General features: G+C 38.5%; 2 protein-coding genes across 6 annotated transcripts in view; both read left to right on the plus strand.

The window, feature by feature from the left end:
• The window catches only part of LOC145227715 (uncharacterized), a 92,423-nt gene extending 70,541 nt beyond the window's left edge, over window positions 1–21,882 (plus strand). For 3 of the 5 annotated variants that reach the window (XM_080092608.1, XM_080092611.1, XM_080092612.1), the window contains 17 exons: window positions 9,162–9,222; window positions 9,784–9,819; window positions 12,970–13,032; window positions 13,681–13,914; window positions 14,693–14,814; window positions 14,980–15,081; window positions 15,285–15,483; window positions 15,641–15,781; window positions 16,214–16,369; window positions 17,132–17,301; window positions 18,258–18,417; window positions 18,716–18,799; window positions 18,872–18,927; window positions 19,266–19,382; window positions 19,780–19,849; window positions 20,222–20,452; window positions 20,909–21,882. In XM_080092608.1, the coding sequence (XP_079948734.1) occupies window positions 9,162–9,222; window positions 9,784–9,819; window positions 12,970–13,032; window positions 13,681–13,914; window positions 14,693–14,814; window positions 14,980–15,081; window positions 15,285–15,483; window positions 15,641–15,781; window positions 16,214–16,369; window positions 17,132–17,301; window positions 18,258–18,417; window positions 18,716–18,799; window positions 18,872–18,927; window positions 19,266–19,382; window positions 19,780–19,849; window positions 20,222–20,452; window positions 20,909–21,040 (2,134 nt within the window). In that variant the 3' untranslated portion in view covers window positions 21,041–21,882. The remainder of the gene's footprint in view (window positions 1–9,161; window positions 9,223–9,783; window positions 9,820–12,969; window positions 13,033–13,680; window positions 13,915–14,692; window positions 14,815–14,979; window positions 15,082–15,284; window positions 15,484–15,640; window positions 15,782–16,213; window positions 16,370–17,131; window positions 17,302–18,257; window positions 18,418–18,715; window positions 18,800–18,871; window positions 18,928–19,265; window positions 19,383–19,779; window positions 19,850–20,221; window positions 20,453–20,908) is intronic. The other 2 variants (XM_080092609.1, XM_080092610.1) reach the window with 2 other exon arrangements.
• A 740-nt stretch (window positions 21,883–22,622) lies between these two features.
• LOC145227720 (uncharacterized) lies at window positions 22,623–23,935 on the plus strand. Its single transcript, XM_080092616.1, has one exon. The coding sequence runs from the start codon at window positions 22,783–22,785 to the stop codon at window positions 23,554–23,556; it is 774 nt and encodes a 257-aa protein (XP_079948742.1). The 5' UTR covers window positions 22,623–22,782; the 3' UTR covers window positions 23,557–23,935.
• The last annotated feature ends 4 nt before the right edge of the window (window positions 23,936–23,939 follow it).

The following is a 23,939-nucleotide window of genomic DNA, read 5'->3' on the forward strand; positions in this document are numbered from 1 at the left end:
AAGGCAGATGTAAATGCAACCAAATGCAGATAAAGCAAGAAGTTTTGAACTAGAAAGAGAAATGTCCTCGTGAAATACAGTCTTGTTTTTCTTCAAATTTCTAGGCTTGTTAGTCACAGTGGTGGTACAAAAAAAAACTAAGTAGAGAAATTCAGATCACAGAGTCAAACAGTTTTACCACAAAGTCAAACAGTTTTCAACAGTTCCACTGCCGCATTATTTCCTGATGGCGTTGGCTCGTGTTGCGGAAGTACTTGAAAGCTATGAGCACTTGTGACCGATTTTATTTTTCTGTTGATTTCGTAATCTGCAGGCAACAGACTTTTGTTCTTCGAATAATTTAGTTCCTCAGTCCGGACGGGAAATAAAAAGGAAGCACCTGCATTCAGCTTTGATGTGAAAGCGCCCTTTATGCAGTTCAACTGTTTTTGTAGCGAAAGTTGAAATTTTTGAAGCGCTAGGCCACGGGGTGAATGTGTGGCGTTTTGTTACATGAGATTTGGTCTGTATTCGGATTGGTAATTGGCAATTTAGGATCTCATCAAACGTCGTTGAAGCCTTCTATCCCAGTAGAAAGTTTCTGCATCTTACGAAACGTCCTCGAAACGATGTCAGTTCTTGTCAAAAGATGTCATTCACAACGGGAGTATCTGGGTTTTCTATGCTGGATGGATCGTGGAAACCTAAGGAATGAATAAACATTCCAAGTCGGATAAAAAACATCGCAGAAAACGGCTTTCAAAACAATGTCGAGGATTAACGTAGGCCACTGTCACGAGCATTAGTGAAGCTATTTTTCGTCTAGTTTTTAACCTTCCTTGATATTCATCCATTTCTCGGTAAAGCAAGGTTTACTGATCGCACGTATTTTTCGGTGTTGTTGCTGCAAACAACAACAACAGGCAGTTGAGGCTATGACTTGATTGATGTGAATAGCAACTTCCCGCTAGGATGACAGGGTGCGTATCATATTAATGCAGCAAACTGCACGTTTTGCCTCATCCTTAACTTTGTGTTAGAAGAGGCGAATAAAGAAAGTCTATTGTCTCAAAGGAGCTAATGTTCTCAACTTGTGTTTTAACAACGGCATCGTGTTCTTATCCGTTGCCAAAAACAAAGCTTTTTAATGTCAAAATTAAATGGGAGGCCTCTAGGACATTGTTTTTAACGTAAGACAAGGTTGAATTGGTTTTAGAACTGTAACTCGTTCTATAAGAGGTTAAGTTAAACTCTTCTCTTCCAGTTTGTAGGCGTTTCCCAAGGATGACGTACCGAGGTGTTCGTAGGACAATGCTTGCGTCTGTAATTAGCTTATGTTTTTTGGATGTCTTGATGTGAAATGACGTGAATAGCTAGAGTTGAGCTTTATCTCATTGAGTTCTACAGCTTTGGTGTAATAGAAATAAGGCGAAATGTTTTAAGTTTAGTTGATAAGTGTTGAAAATCGAAGTAATCTTTTGACAATAATGAAGGCTGAAAGCTGCTGAAAAAGCATCAGCTGTTTACACGTTTCTCTTTCAAAATAGTGCAGTACGGGCAATTGAGCGTTTATTTATTTATTTTTAATGCAAAGCGACTTGTATCTGCTGCTCCTACCTGAAGGAAATTTCAGTTTAAAAATCAATTGATCGATAAAACACGAGTTAAAGAGAGTACCCATTGCATGTTCCCTTGCGTCGCCTAGTGATGTGAGTTCATCTGCTTAACATCGATCTGCAACCGTTAAACCGATTTTTTGCAATTTCAAGTAATTGGCTTTTAAGCGGGATTTAATGGTGCTGGAATTAGGGAAACAATTTTAAAAATCTCTGTCATATAGCTACGCTTCGGACGTGGCCAGCAGTACACATATCTACTCTCCAAAATCTCATCTCGATTTTAAGCAGCCTAGCCCCACTTGTATGACGTCATGTGCTAATCGATGCGCTCCAATGCTCTTTGGTCAGGTGAACTCCATCGATCTGCTCGTGATGCCATGTTCTGGTCGCTGATTGCGACGTCTTTTCAAAAATTGTATTTTCCCAGGGCGTTGCAACAATCATTGCATGATTAACATAAAGTGTGTTATAGTGGCTATGGACCAATCAATATTGGCCGGCACCAAACACCAACTGAAAAGCAGATAGCATTCTGCGTGCTCGTGGGATTATTGAGTCAGTTTGTGCGTTTGCTTCATTGTGTGTTTCAAGTTATGCGAGTATGGTTAAGTGTTTTCAAGTTCGGGATTGGTAGCAGTTGGACAAAGGGCAATCAGTAAACTTTGTCACTAATTGGTGGCTCATTTTTATTTACGTATTATTCAGACAGAACAGTAATATTTAATATTTTTTTTCTAAATTTTAAGTTTTACATTACAAAAAAGTTTCAAAACTTGTTAAGAGACAATGTACTAGCAAAAGGCAAGTAAAATGAACGATTTGTTTAGTTTTCTGTCGTAGGGCCGTGAATAATGGTTTAGCACCGCAATGAGTTAAGGCGTTTAGCATTTAATCCAGCTTTTTTAAAGATTTATACAGAAATTACTCCCATCTATGTAAAAACACATTGGACAATAAGCAGCCATTTGCGTATGCGCACGCAGCACAATAAATCGAACACCCTCTGCGTGCATTTCGAAACTGTTGACCATATAACGCGTTTGCATGTTTACAAAATCAATTCTAAGTCCGATCTTGGCATTAATGAGTCAGTGAATAGATTCAACGACACCTCATGATTCACCCATGTCGCAAATTTAAAGCAGAATAATATGTCAATGACGCATGAGTTGTTCTTTATTCGTTGCTGGTGCGCTTTAAAGGCAGTTTGCAGGTTTAATATTGTTGTTGTTTGTTCGGCTATGGGAGTTAATCCTTTTGAAAATAAACTTTATTGCGATGGTATTCCCCAGGGTTCCATCCTAACCCCATTTAATGCCTTGCTTGTGCGTAAGCAGAAAACTTTATAGAAGCTGTTGTTATTTTAACAGCTGCATTATCAGTGTGGAGTTTTAGGAAACGGCGCGCCAGTTTTATTATATGCACTGAACCGTATTTAACCGTGAGGTTTTGCAGAATGTTTTTGTACGCTTTTTAGTCTGGATTTAATTGAATTTTTACAACTTAGCTACACATAATTGAAAATACAACATTTATCAAAAATCGTCCCCTTTTTAGTGCGCATTTTGGCAAGTCCGTTTTCGTAAATAGCTTTTAACATGGTCACGTGCAAATATTGAAAGTATTAAAATATGCATGACATGTGTGGCACTGAGTAGTTCAAGTAACAGATAGAATACATCACCAGCAGATGGTGTTTGACGATTGCTGAAAGCACTTGAGAGAACGTGTAGCGCTGAACAACGCTGGTGGATGTGTGTATTGATTTTACCGCGTAAATTATGCCAAGTTACCTCGATTTTAGACAATCAGTTCCCTACCTACCTAACCGATGTCCGTTATTCACCTGATGTCACCACACAGCAGAACGTCCCGTTTTTTCTCGGTCTATTCATCACACTCGTTTAGCGAAAAAGGCCAGCCACAGCTCTGTTGATGTTACACCATTTAGTTGGTGTCGTTTAAGTTGAAGCAGTGCAACAACTATTGGCTGTGATGCAATTTAGTGCTGGCTGTTCAGGAGTTGGCTATTTTACACTGGTTGTTCGCTCAAGAAGGAATTTGGAAACACTTGCATTACGGAAACATTTTATTTTAACCACATCTTATGTGAAATTTTATGACGAAATATTGCAACTATTGTATCACAAACCCTCTCTTTCTTTGTTTACAAGTTTTTATCCTCAGTGAACTTGAGCAGTTAGGTTTCAGAAAACAAATTTTGCAATCAATTCGAACCACAACAAAAGCTTGCAGGCATTATGATGTCATACCGCGATCCTTCGTACCTCGCAGCCTCTCTCTCATCCGACGAAGATGACGATGACGTCATCTACCTTCCGGCGCTGACAGCAAGGTAAGTGACGTTACAGGGCGAAACAGCGTGTGATGGCGACTGTATGATTGTGTGTGTGTTTGTATGTTTTAGTGTGTACCGTTATGGTCGTGAGACCTTCTACAACAGGTTGTTTAAACACCTGAGGCTTGAAGGCGTGCAGTTGCAAGTTTCAATAGACCACATGCTTCCTGAGCAAATGTCCCAATGGTGATGTGTGTATTGCTTTTTCCGGCCTTGATTTTGTGTATTGCTTCGTAGATAAATCATGATCCAGTTCGCAATTGATACTTAACAAGGCGCCAAAACTGGCAGCGCTAGGCATTAAACATCCAAAAGTGGACAATATAAATTGAACTATTGCCCAACCGCGCAGCTGCTGAATAAAAAAAATCACCATTTTAAAATCTGCCATTTCTCCATGACGTAACAAAGCGCCGGCGCCGCATGCTTTAAAATCGATTCGACACTGAATTTTGTACGTGCACAAATCGACTACGTTCAAAGCACAATATTTCGTCACAATGAGTGTTCACGCGTCGTGTTATGAGGTCATTTTGTTTGATTGAAAGCCAGTTCACGGATGGAAGTTGTTTGTGCGCGTATTTGTGCAAAAGGAAGCTGATAGTGTTCCGCAGTTATATTTCCTTCTCGGGAACATCCCATGCTAGCTGCTGTCAGTTCGCACCTGAACGATTTATAACCTGACCGGTACAAAAAACATCATTAAGCGTTTAGTTAATTTATATCCAAATCTCTACCAAGTTACAGTATTTTATTGCAAACATTTAACCACTACTGCTTTTGTTATATGCTGGAAAAGCAATTCGACATTTACAACAAAATCACTGTTGTAATAATGTTTAAAACAAGCAGTTACCCTACCCCTGCGCCTTTTACTCGTAACTTTCAAAATTTTATAAAAAAAATAAATTAATGTGGGAAAAAATATGTGTTGTGCATCATATTTGGTCACCCCTTATCGAAATGTCACACAGGTGGTCAATTAATCGTTTGGTGGTGCCATGACTTGAAAAAATCTAACACTCAGCCACATGTGGCGCTGAAGAGCCCTACTCGAATACGTCCATTGTTCACCTACATAGTTGTGATTGTGACGTATGAGTTGAATGTGCAGAGGCGATGGTGTGTTCCGCGTTGGCTTTTATTTCCGACTAGTTTTAAAAAAAACTATTTAGACATCCAGTCTCGCCACTGTAAACAGTTTTAACAGTTATTTGAAGAACCCAGGCTAGCAACAAAGTTTCTTTTGACTTAAGTAAAGAAAAAGAACGCGTTTATTGTCACGTCGCAGTCTTCTATTGTGTAAAGCAGCTTCAAACAACATTTTATATTCAAATGTGGCGGAAAGCAACATAAGAAGTGGTAGACTGTGACGTTATACCCAGCCGTTACGTCACAATGCGATGTGACTTCCTTCCGCTAACACATTCGAGTAGCACGATGTGATTTTTTGTCACATTATGACAGCAGTCACGGTTAAAACTGAGAGCATAGTTTATTTTGTTTTGTGCACAGTTGTGGTGATCAATCAAAAGAAAGTACTAAAGTTAGTGAAGATTTTGTTGGTCAAAGATGATTTTGAAACATGTTAAAAATTATTGGTTTTATTTCAAAAGTTCTTAAAGTTTTTCTTCAAAGCCAACTTAACCATTATGATGGAAAACTAAACTCAAATTAAAATCTACATCTTCGTGACGTATCTTCAGTATCAGTGTGAAGAAAGAGGTTTGAAAAATTATCGCAAAAATGTTAAGAATGAGCATTCTGTGAGAGGCATGTAAAATTCCAATTTAAATTGCCCATACGTTTTTGTGTACCCCAATATCGACAATAGTTATTAAATCGCCCCATGCGCCTTATTAAAATCACGTCATGAACGGACATAAGGGGCAAAGGAAGGTTTTAATTTCCCTCGCGATTTTCTTGTTTGGTCGCTCGCCTTACCTGCGCCTTTTTCGCGCTATGGTGTCAAACTACGCACCTCAGCGGGCTGTGACATCACACTGTGCATTGTGACGTAACAAAAGTGCCCATAGTCACGCATCTGGGAGCGTGTAGAATAGAAAGGTACCGAGATTAAAGTGTTGCCTTTTGGAAAATGTCGCAAATTTAGTGTTTTTTTTAGGTTTGTTAAAGAGGTTTAATGTTATATAGATGCAAATTTGCTAAATAAGAGAATAAAAAAGCTGCAGAAACTAAACTTTTTGATGCAAGGCCCCATCAAGATCAAAGCGAATCCGCCAAACGTCAGTTAAACAAAATTAATTCTGCAAATTGAAATTAATTTTGAATCGACCATATTATCGAAGCTTATTTAATGCAAACAGATTTACGTTGAACCTTTATGTCCCTGTTTGACCCCTTGCAATCTCTTTGATGAAACCATCCCGCTAAGACTGTTCAGGCCCTTTTTTCTTATTTGCCCTTCTTGGCCCTCACGCCGCAAGCAATACCAAACACATGAACTTTTGCTCGTCAATAATTGACTTCTAGTATAGTTTATTTACGTTTCCCAACGCCGAGCAAATGTATGTTCGATCTTGTTTGCTCTAAGTGTTCACGTGAGACTCGTGTTTTCCAAGAAACTTGTGTTATTTTTGCCCAGACCCCCGATAAGGAAGTTTGAAAAAGTGGGATTGGTTCGTACCAGGACAGTTTTGCTTAAAAGCTGAGATTACCCGGTAGACAGTTTTAGAAACAAGGAAATAGGTTGGTTCAGAAATTTTCAATTTGGTGTTTTTGCTGTAAACAGGCAGACAGCTTAAAAATAGTAAGGAAAGTAAAGACATGAGTGTCAAGAAATTACTAGTGACACATACAGAAAATGTAAAAAAAATATATAGAAAACTTTGCAGTGATTAATGAAAGGCTATTTTATTTGATTAGTAGTTTTTGTTATGACCTAAAAGCTGGTTTAGAAACTTGCAAGACCGTTAGTTGTTGTTTTAAGTGCATCAGACTGGTAACAGCTTTGGCGCTAATCAATAGTAGGAAACAACCGTGTTTGTCAATAGTAGATTCTTCCAATGTATTTTCTCTGCTAAATTTAGCAATTACAGTCCCAAACAACAAAACAGCACCTAATTATATTTGACAATTCCCTTTGTTACGTCATAATTCGCCTATAGACTCATTGAGAATTCGCAACAATGGTTGTAACAATTCAATACCGGACGGGGGGCCTGTACTCAAGCACGTGCTTTATATTCCAGCTTAATCCGATACTGCAAATGTTTCGGCGCGACGTGTTGGTTTAGCTCGCTTGTGTATTTTGTAATCTGACCCCCAACTTATGTTATATGTAGGCTTTAACAAATTTAATCATGCTTACAGTACCTACGCCTCATAATCGTGGTCAAAACTTTCTTGTGTTTTCTTTTTGCGATTGAACATTTTTGGGTAAAAAAATACTGATGAATGGTTTTGTAGTCAATACCCACAAAAAAGGACGAAATATAAACCACAAGTAAACATCACCTATTGGCGTCTTTTGTAAAGTTAAGTTGGTTTGGAAAGTCAAACAAAAGTTAACGTACTTTGTCTGGTAACCTTTCCCGCTGTCACACTTGGTACGTCACTACGTTGGCTTTGTGACGTCACATTGAAAAAATATTTGTCTTGGACAACAACTTGAATGGTATAAGGGCTTTATTCAAAATTACTGTGCAAAATGCTTGATAGATTATTAAAACGCTTTTGCTTTTATGTTGATCAATAACATCGCGGAACATGCAACCGTTTCCGCATAATAAACAGTATGACGTCACAAACGCTAAATTGTGCCGCAATTGGTTATCGACCGATGAAATGTCGGTTTATTGCATGTCGCCGCATTCGTGCCAGCAAATTAATTCCAAAGTCATAATCTGAACAACAATCAGCTTCAGCTTATCGACCGGGAAAAGCAAAAGCTTAAAGCTAAAACATTCTAGGTTTACCCGGCCTGGAATTGTTTTTTGTTGTTATTAAATTCCCGTTGGTCGGTATGACTAAGGACACCTGGTGCGTTATAATCCGTCCATTCGTTATGACATCACAATAGATCCATTGTGATTCGATACACAAAGTGGAATGCGTTTTTTCTGTTAAGATGTTTTTGGAAAAAAGAATAGTCGTTTAAGTAAAGTTTGGTGAAAAACGTTTTTTACCGGCCCAGCATTCGTGTCAAATAAATTGGTCGAAGCATTTGTACTATATTCTGTGATACATAAAGTGTTCGCTGTGCGTTTTGCTTAATGATGTTGAAAATGCAGGTTTTTGAGTAACACATGAGTTATGTTTAGGAAAAAGTGTGAATGGTTTGGTGTATGAGTGCATAAAGGGTGTGTGTCAGAAGCTGTTTCGCCCTGTCACATAAAACAACCCAACCATTGATGGTTGTTCAGTGCCGGAGCAGAAGACCAGGAAGATATCCCTTTTCCATTCTCTCCGACCATTCATTGGCCGATTCCAAGCGCAAAATCACGAAAGCTTGTGTCTCGGGCGAGCACAGAAAGCCTTGGAAATTTTTCTGCCCCTTCTGGTGAGAGCGAAGCAGCTTTCCACTTCCATCAGAGTCATGGAGTTCGCAGGATTCGAAGTCTAGGACCCGGAGATAAAACGCAAGTGGGTCGTCTCCGTCAAAGACGCGCGGCGGTCTCAGCAGCGACCTCTATCGACCAGCCTGGTGTGAATGAATCGACTCTTGAAGAGGGAATAGCGATAGATCAGTTTGGAATGCCGATGAAGAAGAACACGATGCGGATAACCGCTCGATTCATAGGTTCCCTGCAGAAGCATTCGGCGCAAAAGTCAAAGGCTGAGAGGGTGGCAAAGGCTGCTGCACTTGCTACTTACCTGAGCAACCCTAGAAGGTAGCGACCAAAAATGAGGTTTTGTTAACCACAAGTTGGCGCCCGTGCGCATTGGAAAGGTTATAGGTCTTATAGATAGCAAAATCACTTGTCTGAAAAGTCATACTACCTTTCACAAATGTCTAGGTGTTGAATGACAACACATTGTTGAAAAAAAAACAGTCTTGTAAAACCATTTAAAATTGTCTGAGGGTTATTTCACACTACACACTCATACAAAATAATTTATACTTTGGAACACAATGTGTGTTCACTTCGATCCTTCAACGGGTTTTGCATTAAACTTGTCAGTTACGTTTGATTGTGGTTTACGTATTTCTGAACTAATATCTCAAACATTTACTTCTACAGCAAAGAGTCGGATGGCGGTGTTTTATGCGACCCTTGTTCTGATGACGCCTCCAATGACAAGGTAAGTTATATCTGGCAAAATTTTGTTATTGTAGCTATGTTTTTGTTGCTGAATAGAGTGTGTGCTTGCTACTGTCTTGCTGTAACATCTGGATACAGTCGGGAAAAAAAAACAGTGATAAAAACCATTGTGTATGAAAAGCCCAACAACTTTCATAAAATCTTTTGTTGTTCTGTTTGTATTTTCGACTGTAGACAGTACAACAAACAGTATTTTAGTTTAGCTGTTTAACTGTAGTGGCCTTGTCATGCGAGTGTAGTCAACCTTAGTGTGTTTGTGTGTGCGTGTGTTGGATTGTCGAGTGCCACACATGATTTCTATGTTTCAATCCACACGCCGATTCGTGTAATCGTCGACCTTAGCGGAACCCGCTGACACATATAATTTGTTGCATGCGCCGATTCGATATGAGTTATCACAACCACATGTTACTTTTGCCATCAACCAACACCCAACCCTCTCTCACTCGTCGCCACAGCGTATTATGACGTCAAGAGTCGATTTGTCCTCCATGTGTTTGTTTTTTGTGCTTGTATTTCTACTTGTTGTGTCTTGTTGTAGGCCGATGACCTTATCGCCATGCTCGAAAAAATGCAGGTAAGAATTTCTAGCAAACGCGTGTGACCTCGGGTGACCCCGATGACGCGCATACAGTATGACCTCGGGTGACCCCTGGGTGGTAGAGTCTTCCACGTCTGGTGGTCGACACTAAAAAATAGAATGTATAAAAAAGATAACATGGATTTTGTCATGTTCACAACTTAAACGCCAAGAACGCGTTAACGTGCATGTGTAAAGCCTAAAAGATTTCTTAAACCCAAAAGTTTCGCATGAATTTCCTGAGTAAATGAGCATGTATTCCTAAATCGATTCTGCGCTGTCAAAATTCACTAAAGGCATTGATCTAAACACTTGAGCAACAGCATAGGTTTAAAAAATAGTGTTATAATCTTAATGATCGCTAGGAAATCAATATTATCAATCTATCTAGTCTCATCAATGTGGCAAGCAGTCGATTTAAGTAGCACAAAAAACGCACTCTCCGCAGTTTTGTTTTTACATGAAGATGCTGTTAAACAACTTGAACAAAAAAAAGCACAGGTAAAACTGAAGAAAAGGTAAAAATGTGATTTGTACAGTGACAAAAATAAGCCTACAGGTTTTGAGTGAAATCAGTGCATTTAGTCTTGAATTTTTGTGAGAAGTATACGTTGATAAACATAAACCGCATCTGTCCCTTGAAAAGAATAATTGTTCTTGCCATTAACCTCTGGAATATAGAAACATCTTTCAAGGAATAGAATCAGTTGAAACGTGCAGAAGTTGTATTTGAATTAGATAACATTGTCAGTTCCTTATTCAAATAGAATCAAGTAAGCTTTGTCTGATACACAGTTAAGGTTAGAAATACTGTTACAATTTTCTGTGCCTTCTTTGATCTGGCCTTGCAGAAATTTTCCATTCAACATATCACTTACGATTAATAGCAATCTTAAAATGGATGGAGAAATAATTTTACGTTCCTTTCAATGCCTCTCGTTAACGCACACTGAGGTATTCAGGGGAGAAATATACATTTTTTCTGGTAATTAAACAACCACCGGCCATAATCAATAAATTCAAGCACTCACAACACATCACATCAGCCTCTTGGGTCCGTTTCTCGCAAAACGCCCACATTTCGGCCTTTGTTGATCTATTTTTAACTGGTTATGTGTTTGTGGAGCTCCCCGCCGCACAGCTGGTCCATGTTTTTCTAAGTGTGGGCAACTGTACGGTTTCTTACCTCAAATCCAATTGCTAAGCAATGTATGTGAAGCAATCTGAAGATTACAAAGCAGTTAGTAGCAAAGCGTTATAGTTCAGCACAGTATTGGTGTTGCTACACAGTCTGCTTGCGGTTTGTCGAATCAATTTCTTTAGGGACGCAAATGGTTTACGAGATATACGCTTCGGGTTTATCGCTGTATCAGTTCTTGTCAGGCTTTTCACATCGAACGAGCGGTTGATTTTGATTCAGTGCAGGTTTTTTGCTACGCTGTGAATGTCTTTCGACTTTAGTGCAAAGGAGTAGTGTTCTACAATATTGTATAATGTTGTACGATTCTAAGCTATAGACAAACCTGTTGTTTAGAATTTGACAGCAAGAGAGCCACCTAAAGGAGTAACTATTTCAGGGACTAGTAAAGGCGTCAGATTAAAAAGGTGCGATTTTGATCGATGTAGAGCATTTTCTTAGGTACAGTTGTTTTTTATTGTTAGTCGGTTAAATCACAACCAGATAGAAGACAAACAGTGGCAGTGTTTGTTTTTATTCCAATCTTAACAGTTGCTGACTATGACGTAACAATCAACACAACGGATGTTTCATCTTGGTCATCGCGTAGTGGGCAGCTCTTGACCGCTAACTTCCTCTCTATGCGGAAGCAACCCCTTTGTTATCGCACCTCGCGTTATGACGTCACAGTTCAACTCCCGCGACGTGAGCAAACGAGGAAAGACGAGGCCAACAAACAAATGAGGAATGTGTGAATTTTCGACGGGAGTTCAGAGACGTTAGTTATTTGGTGGAGTCAAAATTTGCCCCTTTCTTTTCTCACGTTAACTTTTCACGTTTGTCGATTCTCCTGGAACTAGAAGTTCACCTTTCGTGATGGTTTGCGCTGTTAGATCACGCGTTACAGGTTCCAAACAGGGAGTGAAGCTACTGCGCCTGTAGTACAGCACTTTGCCATTAAGTATGCTCATAAGGGGGAAATTATTATACGTATTCTATTGATGTTTACTTGAAAGATATTGTACTGTTATAGAACTGTTTTAACAGACACCTAGTCAGAAATGACTGTAAGACATTATACAGCTGTAGTTATACTGGATTGCCAGATAGCATTTTATAGTGACGGTGAAAATTGACACAGTCAGTAGGTACAAATGGTGACCATACAAGCTTGAGATTTTGTCAACAGTTGTGTTGTTATATTTGTGTTTGTAATAGGCAGCAGTAATTGTAGGAAAGTAGGGACATTTTCGGAAACATGAAATGCGGAGAGTGCGCAAATATTCAAGAAGTTTTCGTTCCGCAGTCAAATACCCAAATACGGTGAGATACTTCAAATAACAGAACATAATTTAAAATGGAGACCGAGAAATAAGGGTAAATAAAGGAATACTCCTTTTAAGATAGCACAAGTTGTCAAACTTGAAAACGTTACCGAATTTCCCACTCCAAAATACCTATTTATCAATGGCCTCAACGTAATATGGTAGTAGCTTGGTTGGCCTAAAGTTGCAATACCTTGGAAATGTCAAATTATTGATTTTGTTGAATGGTCGTTAGATTTGACGTAGCTTTGATTTCCTTCCCCATAAATCGAGCTCATGAAACAGCAATTCAAACAAGTTTGTGGAATAGTCAGTTTTACTTCTGTGGCAGAGTATATCAACTTTACGAACACCATAAACCATTACGTTTTCTTCCGTTTATTTAGGCTAACCCACTCAGTACCGTTTTTCAAATATAAGACGACATTTGTCGAAACCAGGGAAAGAGCCATTATATTAAAACTTCACAAAACAACTTTGAAGATCAATACAGTTTAGAAATCGGTTTCAAACGTTTTCGTAAAGATACATTTTTATAATTGTCATACGTCATCACATTGACGTGTCCAATCTCCATGGAAACGTGTTGACGTCAACATGGCGCCGTGCGGTTGTTGATAGTTTGTGTTTTCGTGTTTTTCAAAGGCGACACGCATGGATGAGCAGCGCTGTTCTCTTCGACTTCCTGTCCCCACCAACGACAACCAGGTCTGTCTTTACCCCGGTTTACCCCCATTTACGGGCGGGAAATTCCCTAAGCGACCCCTAACCCAGTCGCATATTTTTATTATCTAACGTCATTAGGTTATGACGTCACATTGACGTCAGATTCTATTCTATGGCTCGGTTCGAATTTCGATTTAATATCCTCTTTTTCTTTTCATGAAATTTGCCTTTTTACTAACTCGAAATAATGAATTTGAGTTTTAAAAAAACAAATTAATCAAATTGATCGAAATTGACCACAGTAACAATCGACAGTTGTTGTTTCAATTCACTCTGAAACAACGAGATAATAATTTGTTTTGTTTATTTTTGCTGCATGAAGTTTTCTAGCTGAGCGTAGTTGTGTGTGTTTGTTTTTTGTGTAGTTGTTGCTGCGTGTGATTTCCACGCTTTTTATACGAAAATCACTGTGCTGCTGTCGTTGTGTGATTGTACGATGTCGCTTGTTGCGATATTAACTTAAAATTTACTAAATTTTAAGTTCGTTTTAAAGCAATGTATAAAAGCGAGTTCCTTATGAAACCAGTCGAAATATCATAAACAGTGTTTGAGTTTAAAAATTCCGCACAATTTTATTTTGCGAAACACTACTATTAGAACAGCCCCATAACCCCTAAATTACCCCTACAGCCTGACGCTCCAACCCCACTGTATCCATCAATCAACGAGGTGCTGCGCAACGGAGCCCCCTACGCCCAGGTTATTCCCCCTCCGCATGGGGGATACTGGGCTCAGGGATTTCACCCCGACTCTCCCCACCTCCGTGTCGACCCCGATGAGCTCCAGTGCGTCGTCGGCTCCTACGTCAGCCATATCCACAAAGATGACGTCACTACGGCTTATCGCGAGCATTTTGTTGGAAAGGTAAATATATCTGAAAATGGAGTCATAAAACGTAGTTTGCCGTAACAAGAATAAACTGAAAGTAAACTGTAGTGCTCTGTCCCAGACAAATGCTAGGGGTGCTTTTGTACCCCCAGTGTACCATATCATCTTCAAACTACCGCTTAGTGCAGGGTTCACCAAACTTTTTTCACTGCGGGCCGGATAAGTTTCATAATAATTCGCGCGGGCCGGACAGTTTACATGCCCCAGCGCAGTCTTTGCGAACTTAGCCCGCAAGGCGACTTTGATAGGGGCGCCAAGATATGCTCTTTCTATAATCCCATTAAAATCTGGTCTCATCTTACAAGCAACGCTTGTATATTACGTCACAAGTGACCAAAGAAAGCAATTGTTTGCGCACAATTAACACTTTTAGTCTTGTTTGTGACGTAACAACTGGCTTTGGGTTAATCCTGGGAGTTGTAATCCCATAAAACAAGGTAATATCAATTCTACATATCGCGACAGGAAAACTTTCGTAAGAAGTAGATTAATTTTTAAATGTCACAAAGTTATCAATGCGATTTGACAAACCAAAAAATGTGGTCGCGGGCCGGATGAAATGACCTCGCGGGCCGGATCCGGCCCGCGGGCCGTAGTTTGGTGACCCCTGGCTTAGTGGTACATTGTTGAAACAAAGAACGCATTGTTAAGTTTCCCTATAGTACCTATGCGCAAACCATATGAAATAATATATTCTCTGCAAACACAAGTCTTTTTGGCTTCGGAAAGCATTAATCTTTCCTTGTTCTTTCAGGAGCACGTTAATCTGTATGCTTATGACGAGACAAACGATACAATCGGTTCCATTGTGATGTCAGTAAAGTACGAGCACAGCAGCGACAAAGCAAGTCTCGGGCGCCACCGAGTTTTACTCAGGTCAGTTTTAAATGTAAAAAAACAAAACATTTCGTTAACAACGATTTATCGACAATTTGTTTCCTAAGTTAAATGTTTCATTTATTACCAAAGCATTAGATAGTCATAAGAAATGCCTTTGCATAAGCTTTCTTGTTTTTCGTTACACAGTATTTTATCCCCTAGGTGTCGCAATGCGTCGTGGACCCGGTGTTTTCCCGTAACCCCTGACTGTGGAGGCCCAGTCCAATGGGCCAAAACGCTTTGTGAAGACATGAACATTGACAAGTAAGGAAAGGTTTTGTTAAGATTATTTACATAAAAAGCCAAAACAGTCTTTTATATCATTCCACAATTTTTCCATTTTAAGTTATAAATATTTTTTTAACCTTCAAGTTTGTAGATAAAATAGTTGAAAAAAAAACGCAAATTTCAGATCATTATTTTGCAAAAAGGAAACAAACAAAACTCACAAACTCATCTTGTTTCAGGTTCTTGCCGGTCATTAGCCCCACCGTGTGGCAGAACGTTCTCCAGTTTGATGAACATTCCATTAATTCCTCGCACAAATTCGGATTGGTTTACCAGCGGAAACAACAAGCAAGGGAAGAAGAGGTTTTCGGGAATTGCGTGGAATCTCCGGGATTTCGGGAATTCCTTGATTTCCTCGGAGACAGCGTGAACCTTCAGGTTAGCAGTGGTTTATAACCGTTTGTCGTAAAGTGTTCTAACAACTGAAAATGCCACAAATACAAAACTACTTTTTGGGAGGTAATTACCCAAAGGATTAAAAACCTCTGATTTAAAATGTTCCGCAAATTGATGTTTTCCGTTTTTTCCGCTGCAGGGATTCCAAGGTTTCCGAGGTGGATTGGATGTTAATCACGGACACACCGGAGAAACCTCAATCCACAGTGTTTTCGAAGATCGGGAAATTATGTTCCACGTTTCCACCAAACTTCCTTATGTTGAAGGCGACAGACAACAGGTAAGAGATACAAAAATAAAATAATCTCAGAAGCCTCTTTAATGTGGTTTACGTCTGTGCTTTTCATATTAATTTCAATTAATAAACCAGTTGGTTTGACCAATTATCGGTCATCAAAAACTTGTTAGAGGTTTTAATAATGACTATATTGTCATAGTTTGTTAAAACATCATATAGAAATGAAACAATATATATTTGGTTTATGGCACAAAGTGGATTTAAACCCGTAAAAGTGTTGTGTGCCTGTACTTTTCTGTTTTATCTATAGTTTTCACCCTGTTTTGTTTCAATTTTTGAATAATTTAACCAACTACTAGCTGAAATAACTGCGTATCTATATATTTTCTCTGTGGCCCAAAAGCGTCTCAAAATATATGTTAATAACAAGCACAACGTTTGTAAAACTAAAACATCCCTGTTTATGCTCCACAGCTTCAAAGAAAACGTCACATCGGTAACGACATCGTTGCGATCGTCTTCCAAGATGAAGAAACTCCGTTTGTCCCAAATATGATTACGTCACACTTCCTCCATGCCTACATCGTCATTCAACCTTTGAACCCGTGCACCGATAAATGTCGCTATAAGGTGAGGAGAAACGACCTGCTGAAAGTGTTAAATAAATTCCACATGTCATGTATTTAGGAACAATTGCACGCAATAACCAGAAAAATTACGTTGCAAAGTGTTTTAATTTGTCCCAATTACGGTACGTTTAATATCCAACTGAAAAACAAAAATACACTTCACTTTGCATGAAGAAAAAACCTTGCTTTTAGTAGACATGATCACATTTTCATATAGCTCGAATAAAATGTCACATTTTAATATTGTTCGTTGAAAATGCAACATGTTTATTTAACCCTTTTATAATGTCGCCTTTTGATGTAACCAGTTTACGATTGAAAAACCGTTTACGCGGTTCTATCAATTGTGTCACTGACAAAGTTGAAAAGAGTTATAATTTGTACAACTGTACAATGAGACCTACTTCAATTCGTTGTGTTTTAATTACTTTTATTATGTTTTATCCCGTGGTTTTATAGAAGCTGGAGATGCAAGTTAGTCGAAATATGTATATTCCACGTGACTGATTCCGTTACTTAATATTTGCCATTTCAGCTACTGTTTCTAAATTCTACGCATTTATTTCGCAAAAAACTTGTAGACCCTCACCTTGGGGGTTGTTTACATTAACGCGTAAAAACTTTCAGCCCGCTACCCATCCGTTTCTGTACTCCCGTGTACGCACAATATTCAGACAGAAAACACCGACTTCCCACAAAAAATTCTCATAAAACACAATACATCCGGGAAGATTGTCATGTAACACTTTATCCGAACCTACAGGTGTCTGTCACGTGTCGAGAGGACGTCCCTGAGTTTGGTCCTCCACTTCCTGAGCCGGCCGTGTTCGAACGTAATGATCAATTCCGCACTTGGCTCTACTGTAAACTCATCAACGCTGAAACTGCTTGTTGTAAATCGGAACAATTTGCAAAGCTCCAATATAGAACAAGGTAAATTTTACATTGTTGATTTTCTGATAATATTTGAAAAACAATTAGGGTAGTAAACTGTTTAAAATCGAGTAGTTTTAATTAGTGATGCACCGAAGTTTCGGTTGGCCGAAACATTTCGGCCGAATCCGCTGTTTTCCAGTGTTTCGGTTTCGGCCCGAACTTTTTTAAAAATTCGGCCGAAACCGAACTTTTTTATTGCATTGAATTTAGGCCTTAAATTTCATTTTCGCCCATACGAAACATCAGGTAACTATTTGTTGTATCTATAAAATACGAGCCACGTTGTCTGCAAAATATTGGATGTTTACTAAAGCTTATACATTGTGAAAGTGATTTTAGTTTGTCAAAATTGAGTTCTCTCGCATAAACAACGCAAGGTTTAGTTGAAAACATCCATAAGAAAGGGGATTTTAGGTTCGGCCTGATTCGGCCGAAATTATTCGGCCGCATGGCCGAATGTTCGGTTTCGGCCCGAACCTTTTTAGTCAGGTTCGGTGCATCACTAGTTTTAATGCGATAATAAAGTAAACTCACAAATATACAGAACTGTGTGAATAAAATATTTTTAATATATAGAGTTTTTTAGTTCATTTAATGTTCGTATGGTTATGATGCAAAGGGTATACGATTGTACAATTTTTTTAGTATGTAATAGAATTATAAAAATGATTATAATTCTAGTAACAAATGATTCCGAAATTTTCTCCAACTATCACTAAAATATATTTGTAAAGTAATGTAGCTTTTTTTAAATGCTTAGATATCTAATATGTAAAAAAGAGTTAAAAAACAAACGTACATTCGTTCATAGTATGACAATTGATGTATGTGGAGAACCATTAAGTAGGATGATGTGGAGAACCATTAAATAGGTTGATACATAAATAACCAACATATACGATAGCCCACTTTCTGGTTCATTTACAAATTTACTCACGATATTAAATTTTCAGGTCAATGTTGTTGGATCAACTTCACGACGAACTGAATCGTGGAACTGAGATGATACTCGGCTGCGCGGCGCCATCTAGCGGTGGTGACAACATCAGCACTTCTTCCGCTTCGTCAGACACAGCGCGTGAAACCGGAAGTAGTTTCTTCGAAGCTTTCAGGGTAAGAATCCGTAGAATTGCGTCCACAGTACTTGCATATCGTAAAACTTTCGGTTTTTGCATTTAAATATCAATTTGGCAAACGTTTACAAATAAGTATGATTGAATGCAAAAGCATCAAGCCAGTAAATGATAAGCTGCAGACAGTGCACACAGTTTCGACCTATAAGACCTCATCAGTGCAGTTGGTAACGAGAGACAGGCCGTAGCAATTTTGATTAGGATTGTTTACTAATCTGAAAACAGGCATTTTTTCCATGGTATTTCCTTAGAAGCTAACATTTCGTTTCTGATTTCAGCGTTTAGCTCGTAACCGGCGTCCGTCCGATGACCGCAGCGCAAGTCCTACGTTAAACAACAAAAATGGTTCGAAAACTAACGTGGTAAGTATTATTTTAAAGATTTATATAAATTTCCATTTTTCGTGTATTAACTTATGTTTTTTGCTTCTTAAGGATAAAACGCAGAAGGGAGGGGAAAGTTCCAAAAACGGAACTGATGACGACACAAGGTGAATTGACGTGTATTTGATAAAAACAAAGACTGGCTAAAGACTTTTTACAAATAAAGACAGACTTCGTCTAATTTGCTTGGGAAATTTAAAGAAATCCATTTAGTAGGAGAAAAAAATATTTAGTTGGGTTATAAGGCAATAAATTATAACTACTAAAAATAAAAGATCACCGCCTAAGTTTCTTCAACGCAATTTTGCAAAGCTACAAGTTTCCTCTGACTTACATTTAACCCATTTTTAAAACCCCAGACTTTAGGTTTAGTGTGTTTGTAAAAAGTTGACGTCACTAAAACAAAAACCTATTTCGCATTGTTAAACTTTATTTTTTGTTCCAGCCTGTCTCCTGGTGCGTCGCAAGTAAATGACAGCGGTCACGTGTCAGACATGACCCTTGACCCCAAATCCAACCACGGAAGCGTTTCGTCACTTGGGGAATCACCGAAAAAAACACGGTTAGTCCCTATATTTTTGTTAAATCTAAATCAAATTCTTGCAAAGCAATTAGAATCCTTTTAATTAGTGGTTCGTAAGAAGGCTTTATGTGTCCATGAAAATCAAACAGTTTCAAGTTTCCTAATAGGGCCTGTCTGTCGCAAAGAGATAGGACCACTGCATTATATAAATGCTACTTTATCAACTATCTCCCCATTAGGTTACTAAGTGTTCTTTAAGTTACCATAGCCAGTCAAGGTAGATTTATGGTATTTTAGGTGTAAAACTGTAGTTATATCCTGAAAAATTATGTAGTAGTGCTTAAATAAATTCTAGACCGTTAGCTCTTACTTATACACAATCATGCCCTGTTTTTCTTGGAGCTCCTTATGACTTTTGTTCTTCTTTTTTACTTAGACCAATGCGATCTTCATCACCTTGTCAATCATGCGGGAGTTATACGAGTCTTGACTCCGACACAGGACTAGTGAGTGACTCGATATTTGTTGTGAATAAGAGTTGAAAGTAGACCAAACTGGGGCACGAACTTGGCATGAACCCGAATAATTTTAAAAACAAAGGTCGAATTTAGCCTGAAAGTTGAATTTACCGTGGTAAAATTATGACACAAATAATGCCGATTGTGATGTCAGGCTCAATTCAAGTCAGTTTTATATAAAATCAAATCAGAAACTGGTCTGTAAAGCCCGAATTAGAAAATACAAAAATTGTGTCAGTTTATTTTACGGATCCTACGAGTATTGTTAGTTCACAAGCTTCAATATCCTAATAAAGATAACAATATCACCATAAAACAGAACAAGTTTGAAAATTTTATCTCATTTTTTGCTTATTTCAGGAAAGTATTGCTTCCTCCTCGAGGACCGACTCCTGGCCGAGGAAGAACAACTCCTCCGGGAAGACGATCTCATCTTTGGATCGTGACAAGCATGCGATCCATGAGAACGGGATAAACGGGGATGTGAGAAGTGGAGGAGGAAATCTTGTGTCTTCCCAAGAGTTGGAAAATCTCAAAGATGAAATGGAAAAGTTGAGGACAGAGAAAGCTGATCAACAGGAGGAATTAATGGTGAGTATTCCGTGTGTAACATATGTTGCTTAAAACTAAATAGATTTTTATGTATAAAGACGATTTCTATGTCGTGTAATAGTTCTTAACCATGGAGGGGTTTGTTTATAATGCTTTTGGATGGATATATGAAAACGGTTGTTCAAGTACAAGGAATTTTATGTGTTGAAGAAATGTAGGGAGTTAACTTTTTATGTTCGATATCTGTTAATGAGAAAACTGCAAAAAAGATTTAGAACCACGTGTAATAATTTATTTTGTGAATAACTGAAGCTAAGCACATCAGTAATAATTGTGTTTTACTTTGAATAATGACTTAGTTCTAATAAAGTGGACTTGCCGTTTATTGTTGGTCTGTGTGCATTTATGGTTGCTTTCAAACTTGGTATTTGACTCTGCACCATAGCTTACCAAGCAGTTTGTTTAGATTGAAACTCACTTTTTTTATTTCACCAGAATTTGCGCAACGAGGTGAAGCGTGTCCGAGACACAAACCACGTGACTCGTCGTCTTGGTGACATCAATTCCAACACGACAATCTCCAAGCGGCTCGGGGGAATCACCGCCACAGAGGAGCACCTCGTTTGAAGTCGTTGTTACGCCACAATCGTCGGCAAAAGCGTCCCATGAGTGCACGTCTTATGTCCGTTGATTCGACCCGAAGCAGTGCGCTCGATGTCTTCAAAGCCAGCTCTATAGCGTCGTGAGTGGCGACCGTGTTGTAAAGTTTTGATAGTTCCAAACAAACGATCACAGTGTTGAGTGCGTGGTGCGTTGGTTTTATTTTCTTCGTTTTTCTTTTACTTTTTTTTCTATCGTCCTCTCGCGAGCTTTTTAATCTTGCCCGACAACAATCAATACTGCCGCAACCTGTCTGCGTGTAAGTGTGTCTGTAGCAGTGACGTAGACGTTATAATGACGTAACCATGACATACAAGCTCGGTTTGTGCTTTCGTCACCGTTTAGTGTATGGCGTCGTGTCGGTCTGGCCACGAGTCGGCTTTTTTTGTCGTTTTTCGCTTTTATTTTTATTTATCGTTGAGATTCGCTGTAAACCTGACGTCACATGCTGTGCTCGCACTTTTTTCCCCGAACCTTTTCACTCAATGTCGTTTTCAAAGTTTTTTTCGTATTTAACACGGCAGAAAATCTCTCTAAAAAGATCACTGGTCGAATTGTAAGTTAAATTAATCCTTTTGTTAAAGCGTCTGTTTTCCCACGTAGCTTTTTGTTGGGCACAAAGTTGAGTTGTCTGAGCTTAAAAAAACGTTGGCAATTTTGTTCCTTCAACCATTTCAGCCCCGTTTCGTGTCTCCGCATGGTGGCGCAAGACAACCTTATGACGTCATCTGTGTAATCCAGTATTTTTCTATGGGTCTGTTTTAGATTTTATCACTTCATAAGGCGTAAACATTGAAAGCCTAAAACTCCCTGTGTGGTGATTTATAAAAACTGTAGAGAGGATAGAGCAGCGGTTCCTAACCTTTTTGGTGTGGTTTTCCACTAAAGTCAATCACGAGCTTCGAATTTCCCCCTCTGTTATTGTTATAATAATGTTTTGTGCCCTACGTTAACAAAAAAATTTTTTTTTTAATGGAAATAATTTTGTGAAGCGATTTGGTCTGGAACCCCAAAGGTATATACTTGAATCTTATTCAGTTAAAACAGTGTTTCTGTGAGTAATTAAAGTTTTTGGAATATTAAAGAGTTTCCTCTGCTTGCAATGGTGATTTATTGCATGACAATCAACAAAGGAAAGGCCTTTGTTCGCGCACAATAGCAAAGTCATTGATACCTTCAGACATGTCTGTGATGTAACAAACGGCCGAGGATTTTTATGCGTTTAGGAAAGTAACTTTCGACGATTAATTCAATGCCGGGTTCGACCCTCGGGCCCGAGTTTGGTTACCTGACTTACATAATTTCCCTCTAAAAACATTAAATTTCCCACCGGTTAAGAACCACTGGGATAGAGAAATAGAGAGCCAGTTATACTGTTTTAAGTTTTACTTTGACTCAAGTACTGCATAATTGCTGTCCGTTTAATCCCAAGTCCAAACGATTAGAACCCGTTTATTTAAACAAAAAAACAGTTTTTAAAGTACTAATGGCGAGAAAGATAAATTAGCATCACATGGCCTTGTATAAATAAGAACAGTGTCAAAAGTGCATTAGCAGCAAAGCAGGAAATTTTTAACTCGTATTTGGAGCGACTCGCGACAGTCAGTCCACGACATGCGGAAGCGACAAACCATCGGAGCGTAACGAATGCTGAAACGTGAATCGACTAATATTGACATTTGTCAAAAAACTTGTTTGCTTGAAGAGTTATGTCAGATTTAGCTCAGGACGCACAAAGTTTTCAACATTTCTTTCAAAATGTTGCCAGACTGGTTCCAATTGCTAGAAAACCGATTTTATTTAACGAAGAAACAAACGGAGATGAAGGATTAGGTCCCGAATTGACACTAGACTCGAAATTGAAACGAAAAGACCCCAGCTCCAAAAAGAAAACATTAAAAGTATCACAGAAAAAGCATAAAGTTAACTTAATGCACAACAAGCATAAAAAAATCAGCCCTAACTTTATTCCTTTGCCAACAAAACCAAAAACGGAAACTTTAAAGGCAACCCAGCCTCTAAAACACAACGGTGAAGTAAATGGAATCGAAAAGGACGGAAAACTGGTTTTTAGCAAGTTTGATTTCGGCGTCAGTGACCAGCCCAAGGAAAAAAGGAAAAGGAAAGAAAAGAAGCGTAAGAAATTGGAGATATGCATTAAAAAGGCAACCACTGTGCAAGAAAAAATGGAAGAAATGAAACAAAATGATCCAGAAATGGCAGAGGAAATGGTTGAAAATGATTCATGGAAAAAAGCTGTTTCTAGAGCAAAAGGAGTCAAAGTAAAAGACAATGTAGCGTTGTTGAAAAAGTCGATTAAGAAAATGGATGAAAAGAAGAAAAAGAGTAAAAAACAATGGAAGGAAAGAACTGAAAAAGTACAAGAAAAGCAGAAAAGAAAACAAGACCGACGAATGCAAAACATTAAAAAGAAAAATGTTTCTAAAGGCAAATTTAAACACAGGCGACCACAGGGTTTTTAAATGTCACTTAAAAAGTCGTAATCATGTTCTTGGGGGACTTATGATTTTTACCATTTTCATTTTTTAACATGCTGCAGATAACAAAATGGATTTATATCTCTGCATAGCAAATTGGCCAAATATGGGCATGTTTTTTAACATATTTCACTTTTATACTGTCTAGACCCCTTTTCTTTTAAGATAAAACTGGAAAGTGTATTGTCTTTATTTAGTTAAATTAAATGCAAATTTTAACATGTTTTTATTATATCTTTGTAACCCTGGTACTTGTTTCATAACAAACACTGCTTTACTGTTTCGCTGCCAACGTTTTTTTGGAACTCACTCTTTCCCTGCCATGTTTCTTCTTAGCAAATGACATTTTGGAAATCTTTTTCAGCACA

The sequence above is a fragment of the Phallusia mammillata genome, chromosome 5, assembly GCF_965637545.1.
Source record: "Phallusia mammillata chromosome 5, kaPhaMamm4.hap1.1, whole genome shotgun sequence".
NCBI classification, from domain to species: domain Eukaryota; kingdom Metazoa; phylum Chordata; class Ascidiacea; order Phlebobranchia; family Ascidiidae; genus Phallusia; species Phallusia mammillata.